General features: G+C 35.0%; 1 protein-coding gene across 1 annotated transcript; it reads left to right on the top strand.

Annotated features, from left to right (window-relative positions):
* Window positions 1-10,837: 10,837 nt before the first annotated feature.
* On the top strand, window positions 10,838-11,362 carry LOC145060473 (uncharacterized). The gene has a single exon (XM_079008128.1). The coding sequence runs from the start codon at window positions 10,838-10,840 to the stop codon at window positions 11,360-11,362; it is 525 nt and encodes a 174-aa protein (XP_078864254.1).
* The last annotated feature ends 1,870 nt before the right edge of the window (window positions 11,363-13,232 follow it).

Genomic DNA, 13,232 nt, shown 5'->3' with positions numbered 1-13,232 from the left:
CCAAGAAATCAATTAGCCTTAAGAATGAAGGAATCCCCAATTCCTAGAGGATGTCAAATGCTTACACATCCATAAAGGAGTTATGATTCATAAGCTAGAGATGATTTCTACCATCATAAAGCTTTTGTTCTAGATAAATTCAATGATCCAATGCAAAATCAAAGAAACAAATCAACAATTGCTCATTCAAACACTAAGCTCATGATCAAAGCATCAAATAAGCATAAGAATTGCAAACTACAATCATAAACATGGAATAAATTGATAATTAACATAAATCCTTCAAAACCCACAAACATTCATTGGTTTTCAGCCAAAGTCAACCAAATAAGAGTATTAGCCACTCATGGCAACAAAGTAAATGGTTTCTAGCTCCCAAAATCGCCTCTTGTAGGTCTCCAATGGTGAAAAATCGTGAATGAGCCTCTAGATTTGATCCCCAAGAGTTATAGTGAGCCAAATGACCAAAATGCTCAAACTGGGAAGTTGCGCGGGTACCCGCGCAGCTGAAATTCCACCCGCGCAAATGTAGTTGTAATGCTATTGGTCCTTCATTCCTCCATTCCACCCTTCCACTACCAAAGATTCATTTGGTCCCCCCTTTTCCATGTAATTTGAATCCACCAATCATCATTTAGCTACCAAATGGATGCTCCAAACCCAAAATTAAAAATTTATGATCCATCTTCACAAGCCCAAATAATCCAAGCTAATAACTTTCAAAGCCCAATTCTTCTTCTTTGATTCCGCCAAGCTCAATAATGCCTTGGGAGCCCACTAAGCCCGTCTCTAATCAACCCGCAACCGCAACAAGCTCCAAAACCCTGCAAAATTCCTCATGCAACATAAAACGCACCTGGGATCCATACTAAAGAAAAATAAATAAAATACAATGCAATAATGAAAAAGGATCTAAAAATCTAAAATAAACTAATAAAAATAAGGAAATAAAATAAGCTATCACCCGAACGGAATAACCATAAACTTATAATGCCCCTTGTGTATTTAAAGATGCAGTTTAACAACATAATCGAGCATCATTTGGATTTGGTGGTAATTCGTCTTCAGGTCTAGTTTTTGAAAAGTTTATAGCTCTGTATAGCTCGTTAATAATCAAGATTGGAAACTTATCGTGAACGATTGCTTTATTCAAAGCGCGATAATCAACACAAAATGTCAACTTCTATTTTTTTTCTTCACAAGTAACAACATACTAGAGAAAGGGTTGGAACTCGGTTGTATCACTTCCGCTTTTAACACGTAGCTTTTAGGTTAGTTTTTTTATTTATATACTTACAAAACATAATTATATCATATTCGTCATTGAGAGCAACGATGAATTAGAGTTTTTATATCGAAAATCAATTCTTTATAATCTACAATCTTAAAATGTTATAACTGTCAACTATTGTTACAAGGATTTACTAATCTTCTCCCAACTAGCATCAAATAATTATATACCTACAATAATTTGTTGGAAAATAGTAAAAAAAAATACAAATAAGACTAGGTTTTTATCCCATCTCACATGTTTACAATATGCATATAAGTTAGGCATAGCGAAAGAGAAAGATTATTGGTGATTTGGCAAATCATAATTAGAAATATAAAATATATATTGTTTTTTAGGGCACAGAAATTGAGCAATGACTAATATTAAGATTTAAGAGGTTTGAGTAAGTGTGAGAAATGAAAAGAGGGGCAGTTGGGAAAAGAGTGGAAGTGGGTCCAAGAAAAGGTTTATGGAGCGGGTGATTGAGGGTACAGGGCGCGCGGAAACAACGCGGGAGCTGTTTCCCAATGCACAAAACACCAAAACGAATATTATTTTTTATTAAGTATATATTCTCGCAACAAACCTATATAAAAATTAAAAAACTTCTATAACCAAATAAATAATTATTTTAGTTTTATTTTAAATTAAGTTGCTAATTAAAAAACTTCTAGCTATAATTGCTAATTACTTATCAAATAATAACAAAAAAAAAACCTCTTAGCCAAAAATAGTCCACAAAAGAGTAGTCAAGCTATAGTTGACTACCGTTAATTCGTCTACTGTTTCGCCAATTCGTCTACTGTTTCGTGTTTTGTATAATTTTCTTTTTCATTCTAAGATATAAAACTGTAGTTTTTTTAAAACCTATGATTTCCTCTCGTTTTAGCTACAGTTTCTCAAACCGTAGCCTGTGGTTTTCGGGAAAAAATACGGTTTTTTTTAAAGTCTACTGTTTTGAATTCTCAAAAAAATTTAATAAAATAATTGTTAAAATAATTCTACATCTTATAAACATTCTTTTTAATACTTTATATCACAAAAAAAAAATTAAAACCGTAGTTTTTTTTGACAAAACAGTAGATTAAACCCCAAAACAGTAGACTTAAAAAAAACGTATTTTTCCCCCAAAATCGTAGGCTACGGTTTGAGAAACCGTAGCTAAAACGAGAGAAAACCGTAGGTTTTAAAAAACCTACGGTTTTGTATCTTAAAAATGAAAAAAAAAAATTATACAAAACACGAAAGAGTAGACGAATTAGCAAAATAGTAGAAGAATATAGAAACCTACGGTTTTGTGGGCTATATTTGAACATTTACTAATTTTTGGCTAAAAATTGCTAATCACTTCCTTAATTTTATTAGATTAGTAACTGCCCCCATAATATAAAAACTAGAAAAAAATTTACAAACTGTCTTAATTCTTTTTATTTTTTTTAAATAGTCCTTATGAAATTTTTTTATAGATGATTCCTTTGGAGCAAAATTTACATAGAAATAGTCCTTATGACTAACTTTGTTTACATATTTTGTTAATTATTTGTCAAATAACGAAAATCTCTTTTGTTTTTTTTCATACAAATAGTCCTTATGACTCTCTCTCCTCCCAACCTTTTGGCGGCTTCTATCTACCGCCACTTGACAACCACGTGCATCGGTAAATTTTTGGGTGCTTTTGAAGGTGGACGTTTCCGACAAGTGTATGTTTCAGAGAATACTCTTACAATCATTGTTGTAGATCCGGTGTAACTTTCCAGTTGAGAATGCTCCGACAATCATCAAACGTATTGTTTTGTTCTATCTATTAGTATTTATAACTTTTCAATAAACAATTATTCAACTTTATATATCATATAAAAAGAATCGAGAATATGATATAGTTTAACCAAATTAAAATAATTTCAAATAAATTTGCATTTAATAAATACTGGTTATGATATGATAGTTATTCTGAATTAAATCGATGGAGCATGAACAAAAAAAGGTTGATTGTAGACAGATGAACAAAGAATTGCTAATTGTAAACAGATGAAAAAGTAAGTCATTTTGTCTTACCATCCTTTATCACCTCCGTCACCTTGTTCTCTAACAGAGAAGGAAACCCCACTTTCACCACCATCCACCATTATGTTACGTAAATACTGTTGGATTAGGTGTCTAAGCTAATAACTGAATTAGTATATATTTGAATTATTAGCAAAGTCCTTTTGGGTTGCCCTCAAATCTAATAACTAAATATGATGACTTTTAGAGAGAGAGATAGAGAGAGAGAGAGAGAGAGAGAGAGAGAGATTTATTAATTTATTATGTGATTAATAAATTAATTAGAAATCAAAATGAATTTATTAATATGTTATGAAAATAATATATTAATTAGAAATCATATTATTTTATTAATAATTAATCAAAAATTAATTAGAATTAATTTTGGGATTAATTGGATCAATTAAAAATGCAGGGACTGTTTGGTTATTTGTTGAAAGTTGAAGCATGAAGGCTCTAGAATCCCATGGAATGAGATGGACAAAAATTGGCTAGAGATCATCTATAATTTTTGTCCAAGGGTGATTGGATAAGAGATAAGGTAGTTTAATTGTTATACTAATTAATTTAGGCCTTATCAAAAAACCCTAGCTTTGACCCCAAGTTTCAGTCAGCTGTATAAAGGGTCCTATACCTTCATTTCTCGGACACTCCTTCTTCAATAGAGAAATATGAAATTATACTCACCTCTCTCCTCTCTCTTCAAGTATTATAGCTATTAGGGTTGGGTGTGAACCATCAGATGCACGATACTTGTAGTGCTCGCTTTTTAAATAAGAAATGATTCTTGATTATTTACTACAACAATTAAAAAGATATGTATTCTTCCTTAAGAATTCAGATTTCATTAGGAAAATTTTGTAGTTTGATAGCTCATAGTATGTTGCATTTATATGAACGAGATCGATCCTCCTTAGGATGCATGTGTCCTAATCATTTAATTGTTAAATGTTTTTCCGCTTAAAGTATAGTTTTGTAATCTTTGTTTTCCATAAGTGGTATCAAAGCCTATGGTTGTCTTTCATCTAATTACACATTAGTGAATTGAACAAACAAAGGTGTTTCAAAAATTTTTTTTTGCATCTCACAACGTGAGCATTGATTTTCACGACATGAGATCTGAACATGTCGAATTTTTTGAAATTATCTACCTAATCTGGTTTGCATGCTTTTATTTGGTAATTATCTACCATAAATATATGTCAAATCCAAATTTGCTGAATATTTGATAATAAAATAAAACCTTATAAATTAGGAGATAAATCTTTGACTTATTATATTGATTACTATAATTAATTTTTTAAATATGTAAATACCTAATTTAGATATTGATTGATTCTAATAATTAATGTCAAATATTAATTAGTTTATTTAAATTAAATCAATTTTTTAATTTCGAAAAATTAATAAACCTAGTATTTTATAAAAGTTTTTAAAACACATCATATATATATATATATATATATATATATATATATATATATATATATATATAACATTAAAGGTTAATTACTATATGTATAAGAATAAGTCAGTCAGATCACTAGTACGCCTCGTTCACGAAATCGTACTATAAGGGGAGTTTAAGTAAGCGACCTATAAAATGAAAGTCATTGGGTATCCATTCTTACCAACTGCTTTCTTGTATGGTGGAGGGTTGTTAGCCGAACAGACCTGATAGGATATAATATCATTAGTAAGTATAATGCTATTAAAGTAACTAAACAATTTATTTTATAAAATCTCACTCTTAGTTATTTTAGGAAAAATGTGAAAAGTATGCTAATCCATAAAATCGCACATTATGCTTTATAGTAGTTAGTGGAGCGCGTGTGGTTAATCGGCACACTAATAGTGACTATAAAGAGTAATAATTGGCATCTCGAAAATTATCGTTGATTAATAGAGCGTATATGGTTAACCGACACATTAAAATGAGATGATAAATAGCATCGAGAGTGCTAATCATATTTATATGGTTATTCACATTTTGTTTGTGATCCTTGGTATCCCAGTCAAAAATATAAGAGGATAATACGAGATTAAACATGTCATTGGTAGATTCAATGAATCTCAAAAGATCTAAGAATTTCATAGTTAAAAATTGGTAAATTGTTTTTACCTACCTTCATAAATTCGCAATAAGATTATGGCATCCCTCTTCTTAGTTATGAATTGTAATTTTGGATCCTAGCCTTAATTGTTTTATTATGGGTTAAATATTAAGGAGTATTGTCATCTAACTGAAACTATTTCCCTTTTCCTTTTTTCTCTACATATGTCTACTCCTGTTGATGCTTCTGGTCCATCATCATCTACCCACCACTTGGGTTTCTCCGTACTCTCCATCGTCTCCAAAGTGACCTTTGATGGATCCAACTACAATGATTAGATGCACAACATCAGAATGGCTCTTCGCTCCGAGGGCAAGGAATTTGTCATTGAGGAAAACCTCGTTGAAGTCGATGAAGCCACTGATACTCCTGAACAGCTAGCCTCCTACATAAAACACTATGATGATGCCACAAAAGTTACTTACATCATGGTCGCCACAATGAATCCTAGATTTTAGAGGTTCTATGAGGACTACTGGCCATTTGAGATGAACAAGGACCTTGTGGAAAAGTACCACAAGAGAGCTCGTCAAGAAAAGTTTCAAATGGTCAAGTCGCTTATGGATTGCAAGATGAAAGTCTGCAACCACATTCAGAGAATGCAAAGATACGTAGAGTGCCTTGTTAAGCTCAATGTGCAATTTGACAAGGAGTTGTCCATAGACATGGCGTTAAACTCTTTGCCAAGTTGTTATGATCAATTTATATTAGCTTATCATTTGAACAACACAGTGACCGCATTAGCTCAACTCCACAACTTGCTACAGACTGCTGTCGGGAATGAAGGGCAGGAGTTAAGACCATACCACTACTACTATTGCTCTCGTTCTTGCCATAGGTAAAGGCAAAGAGAAGAAGAGAAAGGATGCTCCTAAAGATAACTGGAAAAAATTGTCCCAAATCAGGTCTTCAAGCAATAGGCCAAAGGCGAAGTCCAACTCACACATTCTAGCTGTTAGTGAGCCCAAAGAGGCCACTTGTTATTATTGCAATGACAAGGGCCATTAGAAGAGGAGCTGCCCAAAGACTTACAGGACATCAAGGATGGCAAGGTGAAGCCATCGCCGATAGGTATATACATCATTCAAACTAATAACTCACCATCTACTCATTTTTGGGTCCTTGATACAAGATGTGGTTTTCACATTTATTCTAATTTGCAGGGGCTAAGAGAAAGTGAAGAAATGGAGCATCGGAATATGAATTTGATCATGGGCAATAGAAAATCTTCTTCTGTGACCAAGATTAGATCTTATCGTCTTATGGTTAGTAATTATGTTAGCTTAGATTTGATTAATTGTTGCTATTCGTTAGAATGACATGAAACATTATTTTTTATGCATTGTTTAGACAAGGTTTACGCTACATTTTTAATGATTTGAATGGTTCAATTTAAGTTTATAAAAATGGTTTTTAATATTTGAAGCTTTACCTTGTAATGGAGTGTATGAAACTGTGACTTATGTTGATAGCTTAGGCAATAATGTATTTCACATTGATTCGTCTAAGGTTTAGATAAGGCATGAATGTGGCATTGTTGTCTTTTGTACATTAGCAAGAAATGTATCGCCCAACTCCAAAAGGATAGAGTGTTGGAATCGTTTGACCTAAGGCCAGATGATGATTACGAATCTTTTCTTTTGGGAAAAATGACAAAATCAACTTTCAATAGATCTTGTGAAAGAGGTAAAGGTTTATTGGACCTCATACACATAGATGTGTGTGGGCCCTTTAGATCCACCACAAGAGATGCCAATCGGTTTATATAATGTTTATGGATGATTATAGTAGATATGGCTATATTTACTTAATCAAACATAAATCAGAAACCTTTGAAAAGTTCAAAGAGCTTAAACATGAAGTCGAGAATCAATTAGGCAGGAAGATAAAGATGCTACAATCTGATAGAGGAGGAGAGTATCTTAGTATCGAGTTCCATGACTACCTCAAGGACTGTGGAATAGTTTCACAATTGCCACCTCGTAGGACACCACAACTTAATTTTGTGGTTGAGAGGCACAATTGAACCTTGTTGGGCATGGTTCATTCCATGATGAGTCGAGCCAATCTTCCCATTTCCTTTTGGGGTATGCCTTAGAGACGACTGCCCATATCCTCAATCTTGTCTCTACTAAAAAGGTTTCCAAAACACCTCACAAAATATGGATAGGGAAAGTTCCCTCATTATCACATATCAAAGTCTGGGGTTGTGAAGCTGTCGTTAGACGAGAGTCTCATGACAAGTTAGAACCTAGAAGTGAGAGGTTTATGTTTATTGGTTACCCAAAAGTCGTTAGGATTTTTTTTCTACATGCCTAGTGAAAACGGTCTTTGTAGCACGAAGATGAGTCTTTCACGAGAGAGAGCTCATATGAAAAGAGGACAGTGGGAGCACAATTGACCTTGAAGAGATTCAAGAGTCAACCAATGAAGGCATCTTAGAAAACACTAGTACTCAACCAGAGGAAAAAATTCTTGTTAAGCCAGGTGATAATTCATTACCTCTTCGTCGTTCCAATAGAGTTAGTGTGCTACCTCTGATTTATGGTTTCCATATAACTGCATAAGGTGATACGTTTATCAGTGATCAAACACTGGTAAATTTGGATGAGTCGCCTAACTACAAGGAAGCAATGGCAAGCACTGAGGCAACCAAGTGGTAAGAGGCAATGGACAGCGAGATCAAGTCCATGTATGATAACCAAGTTTGGAATTTGGTTGATCAAGAACCTAGTCAAAATATTGTTGCTTGCAAATGGATTTTCAAGAAGAAGATCGACATGGATGGAAATGTGCAAACGTTTAAGGCACGACTGATTACAAAGGGATTTAATCAAACCCCAAGAATTGACTATGATGAGACCTTCTTACCAATGGCTAAGATATAATCTATTAGGATGTTTCTCTCCATAGCCTCTTTTTATGATTATGAAATCTAGCAAATGGATGTTACAAACGCTTTCCTTAATAGGAAGTTGGCTGAAGATGTTTACATGAGTCGGCCAGAGGGTTTTGTTGATGCAAAGTTTCCCAGTAGAGTATGTAAGCTTGATAAATCCATTTATGGATTGAAACAAGCATCTCGCAGGTGGAATCTTTGCTTCCATGAGAAAGTCAAAGAATTTGGTTTCTCTAGAAGTGAGGATGAGTCATGTGTATATGTCAAAGCTAGTGGAAGTATAGTAACTTTTCTCAAGATAAGGATTTTGAGATATAGAAAGAGAAGACTAATTGGACTTAGTCAAACTACATACCTGGACAAGGTACTAAAACGGTTTAGTATGGAAAATTCCAAGAAAGGAGAGCTGCCTATTCAGAGTAATGCCAAATTGAGTAAGACTCAAAGCCCTAGTACAGATGAAGAGATAGTTGATATGAGTCGAGTCCCTTATGCTTTGGTTCTAGGATCAATCATTTATTATATGACATGTACTCGCCCTGATGTGTCATTTGCTTTGAGCATGATCAGTCGCTATCAGGGAAATACTGGCAGAGCTCATTGTACAACAACGAAGGACAAAGGATATGATTCTAGTCTTTGTAGGAAGTGATACATCGAGAGTAACTGGAAAACAAAACTTGGACAACGAGATTGATTCTAATCCATGCCCCATTTCCATATGATATCTAGAAGATTGGGGAAATATTTGATAACTTATCTTAGGACCAATGTTTGTTTGTTTTAGAGTTCGACAGTTGCTATGTAAGTAGTCTTTGCTGTCTAATTTAGAAGTTATATTGGTAATTGCAGTTATAGACTTATCCAAGTGGGAGACTATTGGATTAGGTGTTTAAGACAATAACTGAATTACTATATACTTAAATTATTAGCAAAGTCCTTTTGGGTTGCCCTCAAACCTAATAATTGAATATGATGACTTTTAGAGAGAGAGAGAGACTAATTTATTAATTTATTAGGTGATTAATAAATTAAAAAAATCAAAATGAATTTATTAATATGTTATGAAAATAATATATTAATTAGAAATCATATTATTTAATTAAAAATTAATTAGAAGGCCTTTGCTGAAGTGATATTTGTCTGTGCCCGTTTTGAAGCTTCCATTGTTGCCCAAACGGTGAAGTGGGAAGGAAAGGGATTGGCCGTATGATTTCACACATCAAAAGACATCATTTACCTACTGAAGACCGTAAAAGTGTGTTACGTAAAGCTCTTTCTAGTGATGTTGGTCTATTTATGGCAGTGGAAGAAACTTTGAAGGCCTTTGGCCAATGGATGTGTGGGAAGTGTATGACTTTGCAGGCTCTTAGCCGTTATTGTCATCACCCGGATGGTTGTGTGAGGTTTGTTACAGGGGATGACGGCTCGAGTCGTTATATTGTCGGTATTCTAAAGCCTTCAAATACAGAGTCGATGACAAATGATCTTAGAGGTTTGGTTTTTGATGTTGCGCTCCTTGATCATGTTTTTAAAGAGCCTATCACTACTGTCAAGAGTATCCCCCATAGTTTTCGTCTTGCTTTCTCTCAGGATTTGAAGACCGCTCTTTACAAGGTGATTGCCCAACCTGGCTCGGTTGAGGCATGGATGTGTTTGTTACTTCTTCCTCGATGCTCACTGCAAGTGTTTAGACCCAAAAATAGACAAGAATGTAGGTCTGGGAATAGAAAATCTTTATAGCAAAGCTCCATCCTGAAGTGCTTGGATACATGGGGGAAAGAGGGTGGTATCACGAAGTTAGTTCAAAATATGTTAGACAATCCTGAGGTTGGAGCTATGAGACAGGGTGGAGGCATCCTTCAGAAGGAGGCTACATCAAGTAACACCAATATCAGATAGTATCTCCGTAAGGTTGCAGATGGTCATTTTGCCACAGCAGTGAAAGTGTTATGCTCATCGGGTGTTGCACCATATAATGGTGATACTATTAAAGCTTTGGAGGATAAACACCCTTTCAGACCACCCCCATCCATGCCGAGCCCCATAATTTCTGAACCTCCTCTTGTAGCAGACTTTGACTGTGTATTTGATTGCATCAAATCCTTCCCTAAAGGAACTTCTTGCGGGAGAGATGACTTGAGGGCTCAACACTTACTAGAAGCCCTTTGTGGAGAAGGGTCTGCTATTGCCACAGATCTCATACATGCTATCACTTTAGTTGTTAATTTATGGTTAGCGGGAAGATGTCCAACCATTTTGGCAGAGTTTGTTACATCCGCTCCTCTCACACCTCTACTTAAACCTGACAACGGGATCCGTCCGATTGCAGTAGGCACTATATGGAGACGTCTAGTTTCCAAGGTTGCCATGAAAGGTGTGGGTAATGAAATGTCCAAGTACATTAATGATTTTCAGTTCGGGGTTGGTGTATCAGGCGGTGCTGAGTTTGTGTTACACAGTGCTAATAGGGTATTGAGTGAACACCATGCTGATTAGTCTCTTGTAATGCTGACTGTGGATTTTTCGAATGCCTTTAACCCGGTGGATCGATCAGCATTGGTCCTCGAGGTTAAGAAGATGTGCCCTTGCATTTCTTTGTGGGTGAATTTCTTGTACGGGCAAGCGACGAGACTTTATATCGGAGACCAGCATATATGGTATGCCACTGGGGTGCAGCAAGGTGACCCCTTGGACCCTCTTCTTTTTGCCCTCGTTTTGCACCCGCTTGTGCACAAGATTAGAGACAATTGTAAGCTCCTTATCCATTCTTGGTATCTAGATGATGGGACTGTTATTGGGGATTCAGAGGAGGTGGCTAGAGTGTTGAACATAATTCGGTTGCATGGTCCAGGTTTGGGTCTTGAGTTGAACATCAAGAAAACGGAGATTTTTTGGCCCTCATGTGATGGTAGGAAGCTTCGTGCCGGTTTATTCCCAACAGATATAGGGAGAACTTCTTTGGGGGTGAAGCTCCTTGGGGGGGGGGGGCTGTTAGCAGAGACGCGAGGTTTATTAGCGGGCTGGCCATGAAGAGAGCGATCAATGTTGTTGATTTGATGGGCCTTCTTCCACAACTATGTGACCCGCAAAGTGAGCTCCTTTTGCTTCGATCATGTATGGGCATTGCAAAACTTTTCTTTGGTTTAAGGACATGCCAGCCGGTACACATAGAAGAGGCAACGTTATTCTTTGACAAAGGATTGCGCAAGTCTATCGAGGATATGGTGGTATGTGGAGGCCCTTTCTTTGGAGACATTCAGTGGCGCTTGGCTTCCTTACCTATTCGTTTCGGTGGTTTGTGTTTGTACTCGGCCTACGAGGTTTCCTCATATGCATTTGTAGCCTGGAGGGCCCAATCTTGGGCATTACAAGACCACGTCTTACGTGACAGTTGTTGGATTAGTGTCTAAGCCTGTAACCATAATTGGTAAGTACTTGACCCGATTGTGCATGGTCCTTTTGGGTTGCCTTCACCAAAGCAACTTGACTGGAGAAATAATAGAGAGAGAGAGAGAGGTTATTATGATTTATTAATATATTATAAGAATAATATATTAAAGGAGAAATCATATTTGTTTAATTAATATTGGTCAATAATTAATTAAGAATTTATTTTGTGATCAAATGTAATTAATTAAACTAGAGGGGCTGAATTGTAATTATGTGATAGTTACAAAATAGGGTAAGGATTATCCTAAGGATAGGTTGGACGAATTTAAGGTGATAAGGCCTTAGAATTCGTCCATGATAAGGATTCAAGGCTTATGTTATGGGTTGCTTGGTGGGCAAGCAACTAGATAAGGATAATGACTGAACCCCTATCTCTACACCTATATAAACATCCTTTTGGCTCATGATTTCGTCCATACCTTCCCAAGGCTTCTTAGGTACGAATTTTATACCTCTCATTCTCTCTCTATATCTTCTCCAATTGCTTGTGGTGTTTGTGAGCCATTAGAGGCATTACACTTGTGGTGCTTGCTTTCAAGACCTAGGGTTTGAAGATTTAAGTTGTTATTACAATACAACAACAAGAGGTATGTAATCTAACCTTCTTGGTTAATTTCGAAAATAGCAATCATGATTAGGGTTTTATTATGTGTTCATAATGTTGTGTATCTAATAGTGAAAACATAGATCTAATGCTAGGGTTGCATGTGCACATAAGATTGTTTGTATAAAACCCATTATTGGTATCAGAGCCTTTGGTTAACTTGTTTTCAATTAGTTTATTCAATTGTATGAACTTGACACATTAGGGTTTATTGCCAATAAACCCTAGGAGGCTAGGGTTTTTCGAGATTAGGGTTTGCAAACCCTAATTTGCAAGAGTTTGAATAAGATCTTCAAATCCTTTCCTTAAACCCTTAAATTTCAAAATCTAGGGTTTGTTTTAATCCCTTGATTTTCGAAATTAGCCTCCTCCCCAAGATAAGATCCTAAATTTTAGGGATTTGGATTATCCCATATCTTGTAATTATCCTCTAATTGTTATATATGGTAATTATAGATTTTGCATTATCCTATCCATATTTTCGAATTCTAGAGAGATAATTAAGGGATTAGGATATCTTAAATGTATAAATGGTAATTATCCTCATGATTTAGATAATCCCTTATGATTTAATAATTAAATTAATAGTCTAATTCAAGATAATTATTAAATCAAGAGTTTTAATATTTAAAATTTTAATTTACATGTCATACATTCGAAAATTTTTAAGAGAAATTAAAACTAAATTGTTTTGAAAAGTTTCAAAACTTGCCCTCAAGTTTTGGAATTTAAATTTTGATTAAAAGTTTAATTTTGATGCATATTTAAATTCTAAACCCTAATGTTTTGAAATGTTTCAAAACTTTCCCTCAAGTTTTGGAATTTAAAAGTTGATTAAAAGTTTAA

The sequence above is a fragment of the Lactuca serriola genome, chromosome 6 (genome assembly GCF_051521515.1).
Source record: "Lactuca serriola cultivar US96UC23 chromosome 6, Lser_US96UC23_V15, whole genome shotgun sequence".
In the NCBI taxonomy this organism is placed as follows: domain Eukaryota; kingdom Viridiplantae; phylum Streptophyta; class Magnoliopsida; order Asterales; family Asteraceae; genus Lactuca; species Lactuca serriola.
This window is presented reverse-complemented; position numbering and strand designations above follow the sequence as displayed.

Bases quoted from the DNA above. Each gene is read 5' to 3' on its own strand.
- LOC145060473 (XM_079008128.1), top strand. From the start codon at position 10,838: ATGCTGACTGTGGATTTTTCGAATGCCTTTAACCCGGTGGATCGATCA.